We start from the raw sequence: 24959 nt of genomic DNA, 5'->3' as shown, positions 1-24959 counted from the left end.
GTTCTCTGCAAACTAAATTTTAATGGTCTAATGATATTGACGGACCAGTTCACAAACACTGAGCTTTAGGACGGCCATTAAATGATGAATTGTCGTAAAATTACACGATTCGTTACTTAAAGTAACGGATACACAGAAATACGACTACAAGCAGCAGAAGATATCTACGTGTGAAAAGCCATGGGAGACCTCCTGCACGATTATAAAGCCGAATCGTTGACCGTTGTGCCTTGATCATAAGTCCTACTTCAGTTTATTTTCAATAACACCGTGTAACGGCTGTGATGTTAAGGCAGGCGGCAAGGATGATAACAATCACAGGAAATTCAAAACTGATCAGATATTGAAGTGGTATTTCGCCTGCTGACTGCTCTTCTTATTTAACTGGAAGCTTGCGGTGGTAGTAGAAACACGCTCACAGAGGCGATGATTATAAAATTCGGCAGACTCTCAGTAGCAGTTATCAAATCACGCGGCTCGCTAACATGTGATGGTGTCTGAGGTGGCGACTTACGCTTTTGGGAGGAGATTTAATTTGTGTCGTAAGGAGACTGGTGGGAAGTCTTTCTCTCTCGTTAGATGAAACAGATGCCAATCTCAGGACTACACGCCTTCTTTCCCAAAATAACATGGACCTGAATGTCGGAGGTATAAAGACGTTTTATTGGCTAAACAATATCCTCTGTCAGTTGTGCTGTCATTTGGGAATCAGTTTTATGTTTTCATAGATGGCGGAAGAGGTTTTGATTGATCCAAATGGGAAAGCCAAAGGGGTGAGTTTTTTTGCTGACCATCCAAAATTATTATATGAGGTCATTTGTGTACTCTTGCTTTTTTTTTATCCATTTGGAAATTAATTCAAAACTTAATCAATACTTAAAAGAGATGTTGTCCCCCTTCGCATGACAGTGCATGGGGATAAAAGTTCTTTTCAAACCAGTCAGAAGTAGAATGTTGTGGAAATCTATTCACTGAATTTTGTACTTGCAAAACACTGCAAGATAGAAATTGGTAATACAAGTATTTTGTGTATGATATATATATATATATATATCTTTCTGCTCTTCCTATATATAATTAAATGAGCATATTGTCCATTCTGCTGTATTTTACCTCACATTAATTAGAGTTTTCAGTCAATATACAGTGATTCTATGAGACTGATATGAATGAATTTATAAGTAGGCAAATTTGTGTTCGCCATGACTAATCATTATCAGATTAGCTTCACTACAAATGGGAATTCACTGAGTTCCCTCTCAAATAGGAATCATCAGAAGACACAATCACGGTTGATTAATAACACAAGGGAGTATTGTACTAGTAGCGGTCAGTCTCACGTGTGACTACACAGGTCTGTCCACTCATCTTGAGTTAACCTCTGAAATAGACTTGTAGTTATTATCTGTTCTCTCTCTCTCTCTCTCTCTCTCTCTCTCTCTTTGAAAACTGACAGGTCTATAGCGTTAATGATACTGACGTTCAAAGTGCTTTAACATCGACTTAATTTCAAAGTTTTTTTTCCCCCTTTTTGACTAATCGCATATAAATTCTCCGTTTGACATGACCTAATAGTAAGCTGATCACCAAAAGTGTATTCATCCTTAAAATACCAACTTTATCTCCAAGAAGGCTTGTGTGTTACCCGCTGTGTTGGGTCAAGCCATCGAAGTTCTCCAAAGTCACTCTTATATAAGCACACACTAAGCACTCCAATCGATCAATAGTAGTCACAACCTAAGTAGTCGAAGTCATGTAAAGGCTGTCCTCTAATTTTGCCTGGTACTATGCTCTAATTTGACGTGTGGCATTTTGACTGTCAGTGTTAAACCTGCCGTAAGCCCATTACTCCCTGTACCTCGCGTCTGCAGTAGCGCTGCTCTACAGTGCACTGGCTGTGTTAAGCAAATTAAGCTACAGAATCACTTTTTCTCTGAATTTAAATGGCTTTATGAATGCGCTTAGTCTGTGTGTTTCCGCCATATGTTACTGGATGTGCTTTAATTGAAAATAAGAGTGGTGTTACTGTGTAAGTTTAGAGTTGTATTTTGTATGTATCGTTTCTTTTGGGGTTGGTTGTACGCACTACATGTTTTGCTGGTATTTTACCGAGCTATTTTTTAGGTCTTTTGCTATGTCATCCGTTTGGCACTAATCAGCACAGAGTTTCTGAATTTTAAAGACAGTCAACGAACTTGCTTACGATTGACGTGGAACTGGATGGATTAGTTGGTTTACCCTTGTAAAATACCTCGGTTAAAAATTCTTACAACAGTCCGGTTTGCAGCTAAAGTAGTCATGTGCAGACCCAGATGGCCAGGGGCCAAACCTGAATTTTTGAGACAAAGTGCGCATTTTTGTGCCCTATTTAATGCTTCTGAATTCATCTGCTATAATACCAGTCCCATAGTTAAGCATGCTAATCCAGCAATGCAAAACTAATGGGAATTTGATGAGAGAAAATGTCAAGAAACTAGTGCAAGAATCTTTAGGTACACAGTGGTTCTTTTGATCTAAAAGATTCTTATGCTACAACAAAGTCTAACTTCGCTAATAGTGCCAGTTACCAAATCTTTAGAAATTTTCCATTCTTATGGCAATTCATATGACCGTGTTAAGAGATCTTATATATACTATATGCGCGGAGGGGAGGGGGAGGGGCTGTCTTCCTGCCTTTCTAGGTATCAGTGACTCATCTGTCCTCAAGTTAACTTCCACGTTCAACTATAACCGATCAACCCTGAATGACAACATGTCTTAGCTCCTTTTGCAGCTGCGTTGTTTTACAAGTTATGGATCATGGTTCTTTTCGTTAACGTTGTATTCTACTGGATAGTCAAACAGTGTATAGTTTATGCTGTTGTACCTGATGTTCATCTTGTCTTTCTGAGTACTAGATGTGAGCACGTGTGATCTTCAGATAACGGTGTTTCTCAGCACCAAACACACCTAGACAAATTCCTTGTAATTGTAATATACATGGTGAATTAAAGGGATTCTGCTGCTGAAAATGTCCCTGATGATAGTGCTGATTGTCAAGTAAATGTAAGCAAGCAAACGTAACGGTCATAACACGCTCTACTTATGCAGGTTAAGGCTCAACGGACAGTTCAAGTTACAGTTAATATGATTCCGAAGAAATGTAGGTTAAGGACCTACCAGATACAGTTAATTCAGTGGTTCCCAGAAAGCTCCTTACAAACATGCTTATATTGGGGTCAAAAGATAAAGTGTTTATGTTTAAGTCTGTGGACCTTATTTCCTGTGTCAGCCATACCGCTCTTGTGCTACTTTTCATATCATGTATAAAAAGTTAATGTATAAAAAAATCCTCCTCATTCTCTGCGCTAAATTTTTTATGGCCAAATGAAAGCAGTGCTTTCAGACGATGGGATGTTTTGAAAAGTTGCTCAATGAATTGTCCTTTTATGTTTTTTTCCCCTCTTTTTTTTCTCAATCTCAAAACCCCTTGTCTAGTCTGATTTTTAAATGGTGCCTTGGCAATTCTTTTGTTTTCCTTAGCTGTTCCCCAGCTGTTCCTCAACTGCTCGTTTTTGTCTCAGCTACCTTGACCTTTTTGTGGCTGTTCCTTCCGTCATCTTTAACTGTTCATATTCACAGAGTGGTCCTCTACAGTTCCTTATTGGGGTCCATGACTGTTCCTACATTGGTCCTTGACTGTTCCTACAGTGGCCCTTGACTGTTCCTACAGTGGTCCTTGACTGTTCATATTTTTGATGTTGATTATATCTCGTTCTCCCACAGCATCTCACCACATCCCTGTTAGCTGTGGCTTTCCTCTCTTCCTTTGGAAGCTCCATGCTCTATGGCTATAACCTGGCTGTAGTCAATTCTCCTGCAGAGGTGAGTGAAAACAGACAACGCAATTAATATTGATCACGACAGTCTTTAAACGAATTAGCCTCCACCAAAGTCAAACGTTAAAACATTAAATTTACAAACACAGTTAAGATGTTATATCACAAATGAATCCAGGGCCTCAGGACTAACCCTTGACTGCTGTTGTGTTTCTGCAGAGGTCCTCTTAGTATTAAACCTGCAGTAGTCACAGTTTTCTAACGTGGTTCATTTACTGTCAGTGTGGTTATGCATATTTGTATGTTGCAGTTCAGGGGCTCTGTGGCGCAATGGATAGTGCGTTGGACTTCTAGCTAAATGGTGAAGCCATTCAAAGGTTGTGGGTTCGAGTCCCACCAGAGTCGTAGCAGTTTTGGGCAGCCCAGTGGCCTAGAGGGGCTTCATTTTGATTCGAGTAGTAGGAAACATCCACGGCTGAGGTGCCCTTGAGCAAGGCACCTGACCCCAACTGCTCCCTGCTCCGCCGCCCGCTGCCCACCTCTACCCGGTGTGTATGTGTGTGCAGAGGATAAATTTACTGCTCACCGTTCAATTAAGTTAAGCTTCTGTGATTGCACACAGTGAATTTGTCCTCTGCATTTAACCCATCCAACACACCAGTAGTGAACACACAACAGACGCAGGAGCAGTGGGCAGCATTCGTCTCTGCGCCTGGGAAGCATTAGGGTTAAGTGCCTTGCTCAAGGGCACACGGCCGTGGATGTTGGGCCTGGGAATCGAACTGGCAACGCTCCAGTAAAAACAAAGCCCTTAACCTCTAGGCCACGGGCTGCCCCAACCTGTTACGACTCTGGTGGGACTCGAACCCACAACCTTTGAATGGCTTCACCATTTAGCTAGAAGTCCAACGCGCTATCCATTGCGCCACAGAGCCCCACTCTCTGTGTGTGTGCGCAATCATCACATTCTATTCTATTCTAGTTGATGTCATTCATTTGGACTATATTGTAGTGATGTGAAACCACCTTCGACTAATCTATTCACTGACTGCCATTGTAAAAGTGTTAAGCCAAAAAAAAAAAAAAAAAGGCTTTTAAATGTGAGGAGGAATGTCAGGGGGTGGGGAAGAGATCTTTACAAAGCCAAGCTCCACAATCTTCTTTATTTCAAAGAAGCTCTTAGTTCTTTATACATCCTCTCTTCAAATGATCACGTTTACTATATTTTTCCACTTCATCCTTGCTCCTCACTTTCTATATTTAGCACAGAAATGAATGAGGAGCGTTCTCTTAATGAGTTACACTCATCTTATAATGTAATATAATGTATGAAACAGTCACTCACTCGTGCTAGAAAAGCATTACGGAGAGGGCCGGGCTCGGCTCATAAAAAAGAAAAAAGATGGTTCTATTAGAGTTGATTGAGAGTAATTGAAATGATGGCCAGAATGGCGTTTGAATGGTTCGTCTTCCTGCCAGGAAGAAGTCACGAGTCAGGTCGCGAAGCGTCAAAACAAGACTCTGCTAGTTAGAAAACTGCCTCAGCAGATGAGCCAAAAGTTAAAAGAAGCCGGAGAGATCTCGTATTTGTAAGACTAACGCCAGTTCTGCAAGCTTTAAAGCGATTAGGTGAAGGAGGTTGTGACTGACTGAAAAATCCGTCGTAACTGTGACTTGAAAATTTCTAGAACCAGAGAGCGAGCGAGAGACAGAATGCTGGAGAGAGAGAGAGAGAGAGAGAGAGGGAGGGAGAGATACAGAGTGCGAGAGAGAGAGAGAGAGAGACAGAGTGCTAGAGAGAGAGAGAGAGAGCGGGAGGGAGAGATACAGAGTGCGAGAGAGAGAGAGAGAGAGAGAAAGAGAGACAGAGTGTTAGAGAGAGAGAGGGAGGCAGAGATACAGAGTGCAAGAGAGAGAGAGAGAGAGAGAGAGAGAGTGCTAGAGAGAGAGAGAGGGAGTGTGAGTGTGTGTGAGAGAGAGAGAGAGAGAGAGAGAGGGAGGGAGAGAGAGAGAGAGAGAGAGAGAGAGAGAGGGAGGGAGAGAGAGAGAGAGAGAGAGAGAGGGAGGGAGAGAGAGAGAGAGAGAGAGAGCGAGAGTGAGAGAGAGAGAGAGATTTGCGTGTGCTGCCATCACATGAGACTCGTGTGAAATGAGATTCTGACTCTCTGTTTTCGTTGCTGAGAAGTCGCTATTCTTTGTCTCGAAGAAGAAGAAATGATCACACTGAGTTAGGTTTTGTGATATGAATATCTGTGATTTACCAGTGGAGTGGAGTTGCCAATTCAATATCCCGTTCTCGTCTCTGTAAATAAAAAGGAACCCTTAAGAAGCTAGGATGGGTTGGATTTGGTCAGAGGCTCAACAGGTGGTGGCATATCCTTACATTTTATGGTTATTTTGTAGTGTCAAGGGCAATGGCATTCTCTTCAACTCAAAAAATAAGAATTACTAAACAATCAAAGTCCCTCACAATGTTGATTACACGGGAAAAAAAAGACAAAGCGGTTTTTCTTGTTTCTATCTTGGACTCACATTTTATCGATATGAAAAGTCGTCTGTGATCCGCTCTTCTCACACTAAGTTTCCGGTCTGTGTTTGTGAGGGCAAAACCCCCTCGTTAGGCCAGTCAGTTCTTACTAATCAGAGCTAACCTAACATCCTAGTGTCACCGGGATGGCCCGGCACATTTTTCATACCGAACGATCGGATTGGTTCTTCACGTTAGGCTCCCTTTTCCAATTGGATGAGATTCATTGACCCCTCACTTCAGTTTAAACTTCACAGTGCTCTTTGATTGTGGTCAGATGACAAACTTGTATCTCTATTGTCCGAATTGCATTAAGTGTGCACCTTAAGGGACTACTGCACTTAAAATTGCCTGGATAATCGAATCCTATCCTCTTGCCACACAGAGGCCTAGTAATGGCTTAAAACAAATTTGTGACCTCATGCTTTCATTTTTGAAAATACACAGAGGAAGGGCTCGTGTGACCCTCTTTGCCCTCTTGGAAACAGATTGTGATTCAGGAGTACGACAGTTTGCACACATTAAATCAGAAGAATAACTGAAATACCCGTGGCTACCTAATATTCTTTATGACCTTGCATTCCGCTTAAGGCTAACTGCTTGCTATATAGCCATGCAGTGTAGGTTTACTGAGCTTTTAAGAGCTCAGAAAACAGAAGTAATGTGAGAAAATATTAATGCAGAAACATATACAAGCATTGACTTTAATCTTTAGTCTAAAGCAGAGGTTTTAATATTGCAAAGATGAATTGGTGTTTGTGCTACATAGTAGTATCTGAAGTAAAGTGCTACTGAATTGCACAGAACTGTGTGCATATGAATGCATTGGTGGTGGAGTAGAACAGATATGTGGAATGGGCGGTGGTTCTTGGGGACTGGATTTGGAACCTCTGACATTTCACAAAAAACTGGTAGCCGGTACTCCAGGCTCTGTATTCCAGCTGAACCGTGTCTCTGTTTGTCTCTCTCTCAGTACATAAAGGACTTTTATAACAGGACCGTAGTGAGTCGTAATGGGACAGGCCTGGATGAGGAGAGCCTTACTCTGCTGTACTCTGTTACCGTCTCCATATTTGCCATCGGAGGCCTGGTTGGCTCTCTCATGGTGGGAGTACTGGTCACCAAACTGGGAAGGTAGGGTCCTAGTCTGTATCTTTCCATACTTTCCTGTCTAAACAGGGAGGGGGGGGGGGATTTGGTTAATCAGTCATGACTGTGTGTGTGTGTGTGTGTGTGTGTGTGTGTGTGTGTGTGTCGTTGTGTATGTGGTTTCTGTAGGAAAGGGACTTTGGTGAACAGCACCGGGTTGGTTTTTGTGGCCGGAGCTCTCATGGGTTTCAGCAGACTGTGTGCCTCTCCAGAGATGATCATCCTTGGACGCTTTATCACAGGAGTCCACTCAGGTACAGACACAGTCAAGCAGAGCACGGTGCTACAGTTTCAGTGAGTGCTGACGTCACTTGTATTACATACAGTTGTAAACGTTGTTGTTGTTTCACTGGGAGGTGCTTGTCCTACAACTTTGTGACACACAATAAAAAGTAAAATTCAGATTAACACATATCATTTACACAAATATGTCGTGTCCCTCTCCTCTGGGTTAAACAGGAATTTCTCTCAGTGTCGTGCCCATGTACCTGGGGGAGATTTCACCAAAGAACCTGCGTGGCTTCCTGGGGCTTATGCCCAGCATCTTCATCTGTGTCGGAGTCTTCATCGCTCAGATACTGGGCCTCCACGAGGTCCTGGGGAAGGTGTAGTGTTTTTTTTTTTGAAACATCTTCATTCTCAGTTGTCAGTTTTGGATGTTAAATCTGGACAGTTAGTAGTCAAGACTAGTGTATTAGGAATGTGTTTTGTTTTGTTTTGTTTTGTTTTGTTTTGTTTTGTTTTGTTTTGTTTTGTTTTGTTTTTGTTTTTTGAGCTCATGATGTCATATCCTGTACTTTCCCTGTAAGGAGGAGCATTGGCCTCTGTTCCTCTCACTCGTCGTGGTGCCCACTTTCATCCAGCTTATGTTGTTGCCATGGTTTCCAGAGAGTCCACGATACTTGTTAATAGAAAAAAGAAATATCCACGCCACCATCAAAGGTAGGAATACACAACCAGCAAAGCAAACACACAAAGACAGAATTTGAAAAAAGTCATGGCAAAGCAGAAAACAGTGCTCTTTTCTGTTCTGTGAAGTGTACTTGTAATGTGTCACTGTTTATAGATAAATATAACACTCTAAAATAAACAAGTAAAATGAAGACACAAAGGAATCCCCTTGGCTGTGTTCATGTTACTGGCACATTTTGAATAGTAATAATAGCATAATGAGGCATGACAATTCACACTATAATATTAATAATAGTAATAATAATAATAATAATAACAATAATCTTAAGTCAATTCTTTTATGGCGTTTGTTTTGTTTTCTACTACAATCTACATGTTTAATGTATAGAACAGACTGTGTATAATATAAATGATTATAGGGATATTGTGCTGTTTTTTTTGTGTGTATGTGTTTTGTGTATCTGGATTAACATATCAGAGAAAGTGAAACCTCGGTGAGTGGAGTATGCTGGGTGCCAGAGCAGTCTGTGAAGGACTGTCTTTGTGAAAATCTCTCATGGCCCCTCATTGCATTAGGCCTAATTGAATCGTGCTTGAGCAGAGAGAGCGAGAGAGAGAAAGAGAGAGAGAGAGAGGGGGAGAGAGAGAGAGAGAGAGCTGAGCTGCTGGCTCTCATGTTCAATTTGAGATCTGACCGTGATCACACACATAAAACCTCCATGAGCCCCACATGCTTTCACTTCACTGAGCTGCCTGTTACAGCGGTAGAGCGTCGCCGCCCACAGTGAGAAACCAGCCCACTGAGCCAAAGACTTCACCCCTCAGCACACAGACTGACCTAACGTTCTTATTAGTCATAATTACTATCAGTATTCAGCATCATATTAATAATAACTAATAAAAGCATGATAATGATGATGATGCTGATGATGATGATGATGAGGGTCACCTGTGAAAAGTTTTCATGACGCTTGTTATAATGATAGCAAAGCGGATGCTCAGTGTTTGTCTGTGTTTTGTTCGGGAGATACCATTTTATACCCACGTCAGTTCATACACCAGCATCACACCCACATAGGCAGTTTCCAGTCTGGCCCGGTTTTTTTCAGAACCAGTCTGATGGTTTACACCACTGGTCTTATAAGTTATCTGACCTCAAGTCTCTCTCATTCACCCTAATGGAGATTTTTTGACATTCGCCCTTCAATACTGAGCTTAGTGCTGCTTTCTTTTCTGCCAACCACTGCATATCTCAGGTAATTATCATCGCTTAATGACAGAAAATAACCTAAAAAAAATAACCTAAATAACCCAGAAAATAACCCAAAAGTCATGAGCCAGATATAAAAAAAACCAAACAAACAAACAAACAAAAAAACCCCAGAAGTAACATGTATGCTCCTCTAAGGTAGTTTAGGATGACTGTAATATCCCGTATTTGTGTGTGTGTATGTGTGTGTGTTTGTGTGCTGTGTGTGTGTGTGTGCGCGTGTGCTGTTTTGTAGCTCTAAAGTGGTACAGGGCAAAGTGTAACATTCAGCTGGAGGTGGAGGAGATGCAGGAGGAGCAGCGTTTTCTCTCCTCAGTACCGACACTGTCAGTGCTGCAGTTATTCAGAGATCCCTCCGTCCGCTGGCAGCTCCTCACCGTCATGGTGGTTAACGCCGGCATGCAGCTCTCTGGGATTGACGCTGTGAGTCGTGTGTGCGTTTGCGTGTACGTGTGCGTGTGTTTTATTAATAGCACTGTTTAAACTGCAATGGGTTAATATTTACTTAAAAAAGCGCAAAGTGTTTGTTTGCCCTGACAGTGATATTCTTCACCGTGGATCATTACAGCTTTGATGGTGATGATGATGATGATGATGATGATGATGATGATGATGATGGTGATGATGATGATGATGATGATGATGGTGAAGATATTTTGGATGATACCCATCGTTCTTGAAAAAAAATGACCACCTCATATTTATCATTGTGAAATGGCTATCGTTCTATCGGAGTTTGTTGGTTGCCGTAGCGACTCCTCGTCTCTTTTCACAGATCTGGTTCTACACCAATGCCATCTTTGAGAACGCTGGCATCCCTGGCCCTCAGATCCAATACACAACTGTTGGGACCGGCGCCATCGAGGTTATCGCAGGACTCGTAGGAGTAAGACAAAACTAACTACAGCACTACATACCACACGAGTGAGATATCAGTTAAGCATTAAAACGCAATAGCCAAGCGCGTGGCGGCTGAATGCTAACGTCATGCGTCTCTCTCTGCTTACGTGGAAACATGTGTACATGTGTACAAATGACCATGGAGACACTGTATATGCTCGACTACTTGTGGAAAATACATAATCGAGTCACTTTGTTTCGTCACCATAAAATATCTCCAAGGATGTGTTTAAATACCTATGTGTACACATCGGTGAAATGATCCAGGTTTAGCTGTTTGCCCCATAGACTAACCGTCGCCAATTGTAATGCTAATGATGACAGTGCCGATAACTAATTTCCATTCTCGATCTCTCTCGCCCTGTCTCTGTCCTCTCTCTTCTCCCTAGTGTTTCATCATTGAACGGGTGGGCAGGAGACCTCTGATGATCGGTGGCTTTAGTTTTATGGGTGTTTGCTGTGCTGGAATCACTCTCTCCCTCATACTACAGGTCAGCCACGTCTCCGTAACAACTTCACTACAGCGTATTTGTCATAAAAAGCATTTGTGGTGAATTACTGCAGAACGTTTTGAGTTCTAATACTTACGCTGACATCTCTCAGTCCTCTCCATACAACTTTACTACATGGTGCGCACATAGCTGCCACCACACACCATACATCTGAACTACCGCACAATATACACAGAGAATTTTCTGTTTCATGAGGGAGGGAAAAGAATGAAAGGGCTTTTTCAATGGAGACTTGATAGTGTGTCTTCAGTTAAAGCGCTTAAATGCCATTGAGTCTTAATCAGAGACCTGTGGTTTGCCATTTGTGTGACTTGTTCTTATCTACGGTCAGGCTCATGTGTCTTTTATGCGCTACATAAGCGTGGGCTGTGTGGTGGGGATCATCGCAGGATTTTGCATAGGACCCGGTCAGTCACTGGTGGTACTCCTTTCTCCTTTAATCTGTCCATTTTAACTTTCCCCCTCTCCTCCTCAAATTTTTTGTTTTTTTGTCTCTTGCCATGTCACTTAATCACCCTTCCACTCTCCTCTTTCATTTTTTTCTAAACTTGATTGGTAATTTGCACTCTTGATAATCGGGCTTTCAGATTTGTTTGGCCAGTAGAATTCGGCTCTGAGTTAGATAAATAGCGCCCTCTGGTGGTCGTGAAGGAGAAAACCAATAGCGTATGACCGATGGTGCTAAATGTAACAAGCGACGACAGCTGTCAACAGAAATATATTGGAGTAAAAAGTATATAATTTCTTTATCAATGTAGTCATTTGAGTGGAAGCTCCTCTTATTGTTGATAATCAAAGTACAAATCCACCAGAATTCTGTTTAAGTGCCGTGACATATTTTTTACTTCATGACTTTCCACCCCCTGGCCACAACACAATATTTCTGAACATGAGTAATCAAACTCGGATTAATAACTGTACTGTGTGTAGCTGGAGTCCCGTTCCTCATGACCGGGGAGCTGTTCACGCAGTCACACCGGCCCGCCGCCTACATCGTGGGAGGATCACTTAACTGGATGTCCAACTTCACAGTGGGTTTCGTCTTCCCTTTCCTACAGGTGAGGGAATTCACTTTCTCCATTCCCCACCTTTCACACCATTGGCCAGCTATTGAACAGCGCAGTTCATTTATTGATCCTCACATTGGCTGCGTAGGAGCCCTTCGTTTTGATTGGTTACCCCCCCCCCCCCCCCCCCCCACAAACATCCGTTGGCTTAGCCCAATGTGTTGTATTCGTATTGAAACATGAGACATGAGGGAAGGTCAGTTCTAGGTTCAAACCAGGTTCAGTTAGAGCAAAATTTCTTTCATGTTATAAGCTTAATATGTTCGTACAATGTCCAGATTCTGTTAAATATTCAGCATATTTTACTCTCTTCTCATTTCTGTGGGAACTCTTCCAGCCAAGGTTATCGAAACAAAAAAACACATTACAACGGTGTCAGTGATATTTACATGCTTTTTTTTTTTGGTCTCATTTCTGACCGCATTAGAGTGCATTACACCATCATCATTTATAATGTATAACATGAATGATAACGACCGCGCGTGGTGTTGTTGTGGGCAGATGTCCGCGGGGGCCTTCTGTTACCTGGTGTTCTGCGGGATCTGTGTCGGGGTGGCCACGTACGTCTACTTCATCATCCCCGAAACCAAAAACAAAACCTTTATGGAGATCAGTCAGATGTTTTCCTCCAAGAACAACTCCAACTCAGAGTTTCAGCCTCTTAGCGCCGTGGACCAACTCAGCCTCAAAAAAATGAACGGCTATGGAGCGCTGGGAGAGAACGGAGAGATCAAGGCGGAGAAGTAGAGACGGAGAGAAAGGAAGAGAGAGAACGAGAAAGAGGAAGAATAAGAGACTTAACGCGGGGTTTTTTTTTTTTTTTTTGCGTTATATTTCTGTGCGTGACCTATGACCTACGGTTTGCAGCGGGGAGTTATACGCTGTCATTTAAAACTAAGCTCTACAGGTGTCTTTTTCCCTCCTTAAAGTGCCTTTTAATCAAAAACGTTCAATTTGGTAAGAATTGTTTAAGGTGTTATTGATCAAATTTCCAACTTTTCCTTTTTTGTTTTTTATATCTCGCGTTTAGGAAAACGAACTTTAATCCAACGTTTGGTCTGTAAAGAAGTGATGGGTAAACAGACATGAATCAAGTGTAAAACCTCACCAAAAGCCGCTTTCAGAGACGCATGATTCAAAACTCCACAGTCTGGAGCGTCACCGTTATTACAAAAGTTTAGGGATGACAGACATTATGAAAGAGAGGAGGAGGTAGAAGTTTAGAGGCTTTGTATTTTTTTATCACCAAATTTCACAAATGCATTTTGAGCGGAAAAAAAATAAAAATGTAATTTTTTTGGCTATTTTTCACCCCCCCCGTGATAATGAGCCTCTCTCATTTGCATAATTACAGTATTAACACACAGTGGATTGCTCATTTATGAATCATGGCTTCACCATGTCGTTTAATCCATGCCTCAATCCAAATGAAAATATTTTTAGTTTTACTCTTTCTGGCTAAGAAATCTTGAGTTTTTCAAACTCATCCGGAGACAGTACATTCCTTTTTTTTTTTTTTTTTTACCTCTATTACTGAACTGTACAATATAAATATGGATTTTGTATACATCTGTATTCATGCACGGATCTGTGTTAATATGTGCCCTTGAATTTATTGTGTCGATGTTTGCATAGCATCAGCAATACCTCCCAACATGTGTGGTGCATTACTTTGTTTAAATTGAAATGTTTCTCAGCCTTCTGTTTCCGGGGCAACTTTGACTTGAGTTTTAGTTGGCAAGCTTTTTTGAACAGCACGTCCGATAAACGTTCTTGTCTCGTCGACAGACACCTTGAGGGGTGTAACTTATTCCAGTGTTTTATACAGGAGCCAGTGGGAGCCACACTGTACTTTTAAAAACATATTATGTGCACAGCCTGCTTATGCCTAGCAAACTGATGATTATAATAATAATAATAATAATAATAATAATAATAATAATAATAATAATATTTATTTAGAACCCAATATCACTATTTATAGTCTCAAAGGGCTTTACATGTCTATAACAAAGTCAAATCAAAATTATATCATGCATAAGTTCGAGAAAGTAGATAAGTCTTTAGTTTTGTTTTAAAGGTATTGCAGTAATGTTTAAACCATGTCATAAATCCCCTTTTATGGGGTGTGAGAGTACTGTTAAATACAACTGTTCAAACTTGTCCTTGCGGTCTGACTGAATACTTGAGTCAGCATAATATCCTGATGCACAATGAATGTAACAAATTTCTGACACTTTTATACGAGGCTTGTCGAATGAAGGAGAACACGACGGAGGCATGTGAGCGCCTGTGACGTTCTAATGGACAGGAGACAGAGATTTGCCCCACTGACAGAAAGCCCTGGGGTAGTTTGGGATGGAGAGGTAATCGCCGTAGGTGTCTGGTCAGAGACAGGGCCAAAAAAACAAATGCCCACAGATGAATTTATTGCCCCAGCACAACACACATTCACTCTCCTCCCACAATAGGTCAAGGCTTGTGTGTGGTTCTGCCAGGTCACGCTTACATAAAGTGTTAGCAGCATAACACAGAACAGTGCTGAGACACAACACACGTTAACCAGGAGCAGCTGACCCGTGCTATTTGACATTCAAACGTAAGGCATAATCAGAAATTGCATACCATACACACAAATGTAATGACAAGGTTATCACTGCTAAGCATTAATACTGAAGTATAACACGTAACTAAAACAAATTATATACATAGCTTTGGGACAGAACGGTCACCGTGAATATCCCCAGCCTTCCCTGAGTACTATAGTCTACACCCCTGTGGTAAACCTGCCTCTTCCTCAACGCACATGTTGTAGAGAGAAATAGGTCCCATCTTTGTGTTATATAAGTCATCAGCAGTATATTACAACGGGGCCTTCATTCTCCAGATGAACACACAGCACTGATACTGAGCAGCAGGTAAGGAGATACATGAGGGGCCCTCAAGACTGTGATCCTACTGGCTGTCTGACCGGCCCTGATCAGGTCACCTACAGCTTCTGCTATTGAGGTCGCCAGGGTTAGAAGGGACTCCCTAGTTGCCGTGGACGCCTCCAACTGACATTCCATTCTATTCTATTCTACCAGTCACAGACTGCCAATGTTGGTTACCTATTATATGTCACAATGATTTTTGCCACAGAGCTTTCGAATTCTTTCACATTATTTTACGCCTCATTTATTTACATACTTGCATATACACGCGTGTCTGTGGTAGGACAGTACACAAAGTACATCCTACTCACACAATAAACTCATTACAAACTGATAATCATCTAACAAACACCAGAAGCACTGTTCTCCTCCCAAAACTGCCATTCTGGAAACATGATCTACGACAGTGCTTTTTCTCCCCATGCCGCTGTGTCGTAATACGGCTCATTACTGCACAAGTTCCTGCGGTTTTCAGAAACATGTCAGCGATAGATGGTTTGTATTACCGGCGGTCGCCAGCTGTTTTTAAGGAGGAATGAGAGCGTTAACGCAGGAGGGGAAGAGCCGTGACAAATGACTGATATCACAGAACGAGCGCGGTGATAAATGGAACAGTTAAACGGCAAGACTGCTGCAGCGTAATAAAGAAAAGATGAATGGAAGGGCTACAGCTAATGCGATTTGAGATAGTCCGCCTTATCTCCACTTAATGACAGGGAGAGAGAGGAAGAGAGAGAGAGAGAGAGAGAGAGAGAGAATGTGTATGGAGCGCGCGTGTGTAAGAGAATGTAACGATGGATATTACATTCTGCTCAGACGTAAATGAGTGAAAGCAAAGGGGGGGAAAAAAAGCAAGCTCACGGGAAAGGGGATCTCTCAACTATCCATCGTCTCCGACAAAGACATGAAAACCACACACACACAAAGACCACTTACGCAACAGCGTCTGAATGACAATAACACCATGTGTAATGCAGGTGGGACATGTACTGGAGCTTTGCACAGTGACTAATGCTGAGCAGTTTGTCTCCCAGAATAAATCTCTCTCACCCACGGGGGAAAAGACCATTCAGAGCAGGACGGATGAAGCCTGTCCCGCTCTAGCCTGTAAGAGTTCTTGACGTTGCGTCTTAAAGAGGATCAGTGAAAAGGATTGTATTGCACATAGGAGAATAAAGTAGTCTCTACGCATGCAGACACCACTTGCCTCTTTGGCAGTTTTTGTGAAAAACTAACTGTTATACAAAAAGTCCCAGATGACAAGTCCGCAAGTCTGTGAGCAATTCATTACTAACAAAAGGCCATGGGCAGAACTGTGTTATGTAGATACAGCACACAGTAAAGAGTGCAATGTCTAAAAACCAGTCTGAGAGCCTGTTCTCTCTGCCAGTATAGAGACTATGACCCAATGCTTTTAATGCTAAACAGCACTCATGAATGCTACATAATGTGTGATGACATTAGATATGGGCGTGAGAGCATGTATAATCTTTTTGTACTGAGAAAAGTCTTAAGCTGTGTTCCTTTATGTTGGTAAACAGCTTTCACTGTAATTCATGTAGAACTGTCAGTCTTGGTTTGGCTAATGGACGTATTTACCTGAATTTATAGCACTCTTCACACTAGAGAAGCACAGCAATGCTCAACGCTCTTTCATAACTCTACCAACGGTGTGTGTGTGTGTGTGTGTGTTTGTGTGTATACGTGTGCTCAGGGATCTTTCATAACTCTATCAACGGTTCTGAGTGATGCCCAGCAGCAAGGGAATCTGGGATATTGGAGGATCAATGCTTCAGTGCCAGGAGAAATTAGGCATGAAATTAAAACTGCCGTCATGGGCAAATGTATGATGGCTTAGTTTATGTGTGTGTGTGTGTATGTGTGTGTGTGTGTGTGTGTGTGTGTGTGTGTGTGTTTTGTGTGTGTGTGTGTTTTGTGTGGTTTGTTTGTATGGGAGTGTGTGTGTATGTGTTTACTTTGTGTTTACCTGTGCGAGTGAGTGTGTGTGTGTGTGTTCTCCTCTGATGACATATCCAACAACTGGCTGTTGTTGACCTGTCATCTATTAAACTAGGTGTATGGCCAAGGGCCATGTTATAAATAAACAGTGTTGGACAGAGATTTAGGTCAGTAGTTCACACTACACACACACACACACACACACACACACACACACTGATGGGAGTACTAAAACTGCTGCAGTGCTCTCACAGGATGAGTGTGTATGTGTGTGTGTGTGTGTGTGTGTGTATAGCGTGTGTGGCTAGATGGCCCAGAGCTCAGAAAAACTAATTTGTAAACAGTGTTGTTGGTTCTAAAACCAAGGTTGACAGCCAGAGAGAGACGTCTCGGTAATGTTTTAAACAGCCAGCCTCCAGGTGCTGAAGTCGAAATACAACACGGTAATTTGGCAGACCTGCTGCATACATTGCAGTTCATCCAAAAAAGATGATGTTTTTAAAATGTTTAACAAACTTCAGGAGGAAGCATAAGGACATTTCGGAATGGTTTGTATTACCAAATATTTATTTAACTTTATGAAGTGGTCATTCGCTGCCAGTAGGGTCCATTTTTATTATACATATCTCAACTAAATATGTGAACTCACAACATGTGATTGGAGAAAATAAAATTCCTCCAGATAATTTGTATAGACTTTGTATGAGTGTGTATGAAACAGTCCAACGACTGTTCATATTCCAAAGAAACAACAGTGTGAAGCTAAAAAATAAACAGCAGGGGGCACTCTTGATACAAATGTACATATTTTTTCACACACAAAAAAATCCCTTGAAGAAATATGGTGCTTTTGTATAACTGATATTTTGGACACATATGATCCATTAGTCATCTGACATTTGAAATTTCGTAAAGGCAAAACCATTTGAGCATACACCCTTTTTTTGAGGGGAAAAAAAAAAGTTCTGAACAAAGTCCTGTCAAAGGATAATTCACTGGTCTGCCACTGTCCTTGGCTCGGGTCATAATGTCCATTCTGAGTTGTAGAGACCATCTGAGTTTCATTGTGTCACATAATCCCACTGCTGTAAATTCTCTGGCAACGACAGCGGTCCCGTAAACCACAGCACATACAGTAACAATACACTACACAGGCCCAACAATCACTACAACACTCATTCTGCTCAACCACAGAGGTGTGTGAGCTCTCTCCCTCTCCCTCTCCCTCTCTCTCTCTCTCTCTCTCTCTCTCCCTCTCTCTCTCTCTCTCTCTCTCTCTCCCTCTCTCTCTTTCTCTCCCTCTCTCTCTCTCTATCTCCCTTTCTCTCTCTCTCCCTCTCTCTCTCTCTCTCTCTCTCTCTGTCTCTCTCTCCCTCTCTTTCCCTTTCCCCTTCTGTCTCTCTCTCTCTCTGGTACTTACTCTCTGTCTACCATATGTTTATGCAAAGATACTACAGATGCATTGTCACACAAGGCACTGTTGAGAACTGTTCTTTGTTTTATTTTATATATATGTGTGTGTGTGTGTGTGTGTGTATGTATGTATGTATAGATTCTTTTTAACTTGTTGTCCTTTTTGCTGGGTATATCATGAATGAATTAGATTCCTACATTCAAAATAACACTAAAAAATGTCAGTTTGTACTAACTGCCATGAGACCTGTTTTGTTTTCTTCAGTCATGAACAATGCTGTACATCTTAGTGTGAGAGGTGGTCTTCACCAAGAAGTTTTCAAAATTCCGTGTATACAGGGTCCATGTAAAACGATTTGGGGAAAACGTGTTTTTGGGGGGGCAGTCATTTAGAGTGTATATTTTAAACAGATCCAGTTCTTTTATGTTTTATTGTTACATTTCAGTCTTTGTCTCTGTATTTCTTTCTCTCTCTCTCTCTCTCTTTCTCTCTCTCTCTTTTTTTCAATCCCTCTTGCTTTCTTCCTCTCACTCTCTCTTTATTCATCACTCAGGACATCAAAAAGCTGATAAAAAAAGGTTGATAGGCACTGAGAGGTGGCATGCCAAGAATGGTATTAAAAGCAGTCTTGTCACCTCAGCATGGTGTTTCTCTGACATCACAAAAGGGAAGGTGTCGAGTAGCCAATCACCACTTTCCTTGGAATTTGACAGACGTAGCGGCAGATAAAGAGACTGTTTGATCGATAAACACCACCCGCCCAATCCCTCCACCACACTGTGTCACTGACAGCTCCTGTCGAGTGTTCTGGGAGCCCCGTATCGCTGGAATCAACCCCCCCCCCCCCAAGACACACACACACACACACACACCACATCCCACTCCCTTCCCCTACACTCCGAACTCCTTTTTCCTAAAGCTTCTGTCTGAAGAGAACACTGTCACATAGCAGTCAGGTGCTTTCAACACTCAGAGAAAGTGGCGTGGAATTTATACTGACTGTTATCACCACTGTACAGAAGGACATGTTTGGCATACCTGTCCCAAATTTCCCGTCCCTCTCTGTCTCTCTCCTTCCCTCAGCTAGGCTTATCTTATCCAAACCTATCCCAACCACAAGGCTCTGTGGTTTATTTTTCTGTAGAATTTGGTCCCTAAATCGCAGTAAAATTCGGAAATATTCATGACCTGGAGCAAAGTATAGAAGGTTCTGGTAGCTTTCTTTTTTTGGTGATGGTGGTGAGGGGGTGGGGTGGGTGGATGTTTTTTATTCTGAAGGTCAGATGCAAGGACTGTGTAAGCCATCCACATTGGGTTTGGTCGGATGTGGTAAGGGGACCATGTTTGTGGACCAGTGTGTGTTCTGTTGTCTGCAAGTGTGCGTGTATGTGTGTGTTTGTGTGTGTGTGTGTGTGTATCCACACACATTCTTGGGTGATTAACACATCGACAGCCCCAAACTGGGCTGCAGAGTGAGCCTCATGGGTAGAAAGAGAAACGGCGGACGATGTGTGTGTGTGTGTGTGTGTGTGTGTGTGTGTGTGTGTGTGTGTGTGTAAGGGGGTGGTGATGGTGGTGGTTGGAAAGATAATGGGGTTGATGGACGTCTGAAGAGGGACTGAAATGCCCCCCCATGGAATGCACCAATCCTTCCAGGTCTCATGTTCTTCAGTGTCCCACAGAAAATTCCTTAAAGCATTCCAGGCTCCTCAAGCCCATTCCGAAGAAAAACCTGAGCCCTCCGTTTGTTTATGTTACAGGAGCTCTTGTATGTTCTCAGTGTCCCTTCATAAAAGTAGAGAGGTGTGTTCATTATCCTTCCAAATTTTACACCGTTTTTTTTTTTTCCTTCTGAGTGAATATCAAATCTGTCACCAGAATATACCTCATGTTATATAATGACACCGCAGTGTACTGTTACATATTACATACACAACGCTACACAAACGTGTTAGATATGACTGAAAACGATGGACAATTTTAAGAATACGTTCTTAGAACAACAAAACAAAGTATCATTTAGCCAGCTTCTGCCAACCCAGGGACAGTCGCCCATTCAAGTTCAATCCAGATCCACAGATCACTCAAATCGCTGTGGAGGGAGGGAGAGAGAGAGAGAGAGAGAGAGAGAGAGAGAGAGACAGACAGACAGACAGACAGACAGACAGACAGATGGGGTAGCATGAATGAATGAAGAGGTCTAGGTGGTCCCTTAACTGCCCTCATGTCTGTTCCCCACCCAGGCAGGGGGTCATGTTGTGAGTCCAGGTCATATTTAACCCTCCACTTCACACGCGGCAGCGGACACTAATTGGTTCCCCAGGTTGCCTCCAGGAGAAGAGTCCTGTTTCCATGAGGCAATGGCCGACTTTTACAGTGATTTTTTACAGCTGCAGCGGGGGCACTGATGTAACATGGGATAGGTGGAGGTCCAGAGATGGCAGCTAGCTAGCTAGTTAGCGAATCCTGCGGAATCATTGGACACTGTTTTAACCAAGGTGTCAGTTTCTGCCCTTTTGTATAGCATCTGCATGTCTCATCTCTTAAATATGGATTTTTCTTTCATGATGAAACTTTGAAGGATTTACGGTCGTAGAGGAGTGAGGACAACAGAGGCTAGGTCAGTTAAAGAGATAGAGGGAGAGGCTGTAGCCATCGCTTGCTAACCTTAGCATGGTAAAATAATTAGGCCTGGCTTTGATGGAGACTACACAAACACTGCAGCTCTCTACACAAGCTTCTCTTCTCTTCTTTTTTTTTTTCTTTTTCTTTTTTTTTTTTTTTCTAAGCACGGCGATGACTTCCCTCTGAATCCTTGCCCAGCCAACTCCCTCTCTGCTTTCTCGCTTTGTTCTCTCTCTCTCTCTTTCTCTCTCTCTCTCTCTCTCTCTCTCTCTCTCTCTCTCTCCCTCTGTCTCTTAGTGTAATCTCGGGAGGTGAATTGTGACTTTTTTTTTTCTGGAGTGGTGTAGGTGAGTCGGAAGCCATTTTTCATAGATTTTCTTAAGCATGTTTAAAGCTTGGGAACAGGTTATGGAATATCTTGGTCCCATTCAAATCCTGTATTAAAATATCCACCAATAATTTAACATGAACTAACTTTAGTGTCATGGATATTTTCAAGATGGTGGTTAAGACGAAGATACAATGGCAACATACAAGTTAGTCTGGCCCTAAGATTCAGTAGTTCAAAAGTAATCTCAGTGTTCATACATTTGTATGAAAGCTATGAAAAGGGTTGTATGTCACACATTGTCTGTATGTCTTATCGGTCAAAAGAACAATTATGGCATCTGACACAGAATCGATCGGAATCATTCTTATCGATCGATAAGAATCGATAAGCTTCTTGGTTCTTCCCAGGCATTGCACTGAGCTGTGAGTCCCACAAAGCAAATTTCTTCATAGACGCAGTGAGCACACCCAGAGTAAGAGTTCATCAGATCTCCACCCAAAAGCTTATGAAGATTTCAACCCTCGCTTCCACAGGGCTGATGGACAAGATTTCACAGGGAGACCAGAAGGCCATGTGCGTTTAAGTTTAGGCCATACAACCTCCAACCTCCCTTCCAGCCAGAGCAGATGGGAACCCCACCATTCACTGTCTCTAATGAAAGCCTTTCGGAGGAGGATGAAAAATTTTCAAACCAGAAACGCGATCTCGCAAGAGGCCCTTTGGATGACACACTCGGGACAGAAGGTTTCATTTTGAATGCTTATTCCTCTCTCATCTTTCAGAGAGTTAAAAGTTTGTGAGCGAACGCTTTCATTCACATGCGTAGAGTGAACTGGTGGGAGGCTTTGGCCAAGCTGGGGCTGATCTCTGTAAAAACAGAGATGATGGCGCAACCTCTTAAACATCAGAGGAGAGAGAGAGAGAGACGGAGACAGAGAGAGGAGAGAGAGAGAGAGGGAGAGAGAGGGAGACAGAGAGAGAGGTAGAGAGGTAGAGAGAGGGAGACAGAGAGAGGAGACAGAGAGAGAGAGAGAGCAAGAGAAGACAACAGAGAGAGAATGATTGAGAGAGGACCAGAGAAGGAGGGAAGAAGAGAGTGTTTCAGTTTCAGTAAAATAGAGAAAGCAAAGCTTGAAAACCAGGGTATGGGAAAGCGAGAAAGGAAGGAGGAAAGAAAGAAAGAAAGAAAGAAAGAAAGAGAGAGAGAAAGAAAGAAAGAAAGAAAGAAAGAAAGAAAGAAAGAAAGAAAGAAAGAAAGAAAGTAGGAGAGAGCTCCAGAGAAAGAGAAGGAGAGGGTCCCTGAGGTCCATTGAATTTCCTCTCTTTCTTCTCCCTCCTTTTTTTTCATGGTTCTCTCCCTCCCAGGTCTACACAGCTGTTTAGACACCAGGGGCCACTTTTCTGCGCTGAGATGAAAAAGAAAAAGACTTAAAGCAAACTTGCAGGTAGGCCTGCAAAAGCAATCTCTCCATCCCTTTGTTCCCCGATGACGAGGAACAGAAAAACAGGAGAAGAAAAAGGGGGAATGGAGAATGAAGGAGATGGGGTAGAGCTTGTGCGTATGTGTGTGTGTGTGTGTGTGTGTGTGTGAGTGTGTGTGTGTGTGTGTGTGTGTATGTGTGTGTGTGTGTGTCTGTCTGTGTGTATTGGGGAAAGAGAGGCATATGTGCACCCCAATACTTGGAATGATGTCTGCTTTTATTGACTTTGTTAAACCGTTTTCAATGCTACTTCCTATGTGTTTACAAGACAGTAAATCGCGGTCCATTCGAGGGACCACTGTAGCGAAAGTCTAGGGAAACATTCGGTCTGAAGGGAGAGAGGGGGACAGTTTGGAGCCAGTAACAATCTCAAAGCAAGACATCCTCCATTTGAGCTTAAGAGGAGGAATCCCTCTCTTGACTTGTATAGGTAAAGAGAGGCAAGAAACCAAGGCCCTGCATTAAATTTACAGCCCACTTGTGTTGAAGAGACTTCAAAACATCAAACGATCATTAAGTGTACACTACACAAAATCACATTCTTCACAGGGCCACAGGTTTACTCACATATACAGTTTGTGGTGGAATCATATGATCAATGAATGACTAGAAATTGTATAGAGAGAGCGGAGGGGGCTTGGGGTTAGTATTCAGAAAGCAGTTGTTTTTTTTGATCCGGAATCTTCTATGGCTATTCGTTTTTCATCAATTGGACTGGTCTACAAAAGAATGCGCGGGCTCTTCTTTTCTCATTTTGTTCTCTCTCTCTCTCTCTCTCTCTCTCTCTCTCTCTTTCAGAAGTTGGCTGTACAGCATTCCAGTGTATTCATATCATAATTCAGCTCATCACTATAATCCCATTCACCAGATATCAATAAATCCATATTGAGAGCTGTCCTCTGCCAGTGATGTAGTTTGTTAGACAGTGAGATGAACGTGCGCCTCATGGTATCAGATGACACCGAGAATCTGTTACTACAGCTTTCCTTTTGTATCAAGAGCATTTATTTCTGCACTTTTTCCATGGTTTCTACCTTTCCATGTCCTGTGCAGTACGGCCGTGTGTATTTTTACGTCTCACGTTAGCTTTTGGGGGAGTCATACTTTAGTAAATGGAGTCCAGTCTGTTTCAGACATTCAGTCACTCTTCTTCTAAGAATAACCAGACACTGACGTGCCAAGAGTTTTTTTTTCTCCTCCCTTCTTCTTTCTTCTTCTTTCTTCTTCTTTCTTCTTTTCCTTCTTCTTCTTCTTTGTTCGTTCTTCTTCGTTCGTTCTTCTTCTTCTTCTTCTTCTTCTTCTTCTTCTTCTTCTTCTTCTTCTTCTTCTTCCCTCTCTCTCTCTCCCTCTCCGTCTCTCTCTCCCTTTACAGTCTCCAGTGATGTTGTTTTCACGCCGCGCTGATAAAAGGCATTGTATTCGGGGAAATCAAATGTGAAAAACAGCTCAGACTGTGAGGATCCTAGGAGGAATAAGCTTTTTGGAAAACAAGGGCAATGTTTGGATCAATGTCAAAACGACTCAACAGTCCAATGCTGAGAGAGAGAAGTAACGCAACAGATTAAAACGAAACAGAGGCATTGTGGCTTCTGTGAAGAGTCTGTTACGACTTTGACGCCATGGAGCGGTACTGATCAACATGACCAAAGCATGTTTTAGTTAGTCAATACTGAATAGCTGTGAGAGAGAGAGAGAGGAGGAGGAGAGAGAGAGAGTGCAAGACAGAGTGAAAGAGGGAAAGAGTGAGAGAGAGAGGGACAGAGCGAGTGTGCGAGACAGAGTGAAAGAGAGAGAGGAGAGAGAGAGAGAGAGAGAGAGAGAGAGAGAGAGAGCATGCGATAGAGACTGAAAGAGAGAGAGAGAAAGAGGGAGAATGAAAGAGGGAAAGAGTGAAAGAGAAAGAGAGAGAGAGAGAGAGAGAGAGAGAGAGAGAGAGCATGCGATAGAGACTGAAAGAGAGCGAGAGAAAGAGGGAGAATGAAAGAGGGAAAGAGTGAAAGAGAAAGAGAGAGAGAGAGAGAGAGAGAGAGAGAGAGAGAGAGAGAGAGAAAGGGAAAGAGA

The 24959-nt window shown here is 42.4% G+C and overlaps 1 protein-coding gene and 2 non-coding genes across 3 annotated transcripts; 2 read left to right on the top strand and 1 right to left on the bottom strand.

Moving 5' to 3' along the window:
• Window positions 1-728: 728 nt before the first annotated feature.
• On the top strand, window positions 729-12902 carry slc2a15b (solute carrier family 2 member 15b). Its single transcript, XM_030778938.1, has 12 exons — window positions 729-773; window positions 3766-3864; window positions 7319-7479; window positions 7624-7748; window positions 7954-8099; window positions 8304-8436; window positions 9912-10099; window positions 10452-10562; window positions 10966-11067; window positions 11420-11495; window positions 12019-12146; window positions 12657-12902. The coding sequence occupies exons 1-12, from the start codon at window positions 729-731 to the stop codon at window positions 12900-12902; spliced, it is 1560 nt and encodes a 519-aa protein (XP_030634798.1).
• trnar-ucu (transfer RNA arginine (anticodon UCU)) lies at window positions 4135-4223 on the top strand. The gene is given in 2 exon segments: window positions 4135-4171; window positions 4188-4223. It is a non-coding gene; the product is annotated as a tRNA-Arg (tRNA).
• On the bottom strand, window positions 4665-4753 carry trnar-ucu (transfer RNA arginine (anticodon UCU)). Its single transcript is given in 2 exon segments — window positions 4665-4700; window positions 4717-4753. It is a non-coding gene; the product is annotated as a tRNA-Arg (tRNA).
• Window positions 12903-24959: the final 12057 nt, after the last annotated feature.

This window comes from Chanos chanos, chromosome 7 (assembly GCF_902362185.1).
Source record: "Chanos chanos chromosome 7, fChaCha1.1, whole genome shotgun sequence".
Classification (NCBI taxonomy): Eukaryota; Metazoa; Chordata; class Actinopteri; order Gonorynchiformes; family Chanidae; genus Chanos; species Chanos chanos.
The sequence above is the reverse complement of the archived record's forward strand: the minus strand, read 5'-3'. Positions and strand labels throughout refer to the sequence as shown.

Coding starts and splice junctions, on each gene's coding strand:
- slc2a15b (XM_030778938.1), top strand. CDS start 729: ATGGCGGAAGAGGTTTTGATTGATCCAAATGGGAAAGCCAAAGGG. Junction 7,480..7,623: donor CTGGTCACCAAACTGGGAAG/GTAGGGTCCTAG, acceptor TGGTTTCTGTAG/GAAAGGGACTTTGGTGAACA. Junction 10,100..10,451: donor AGCTCTCTGGGATTGACGCT/GTGAGTCGTGTG, acceptor CTCTTTTCACAG/ATCTGGTTCTACACCAATGC.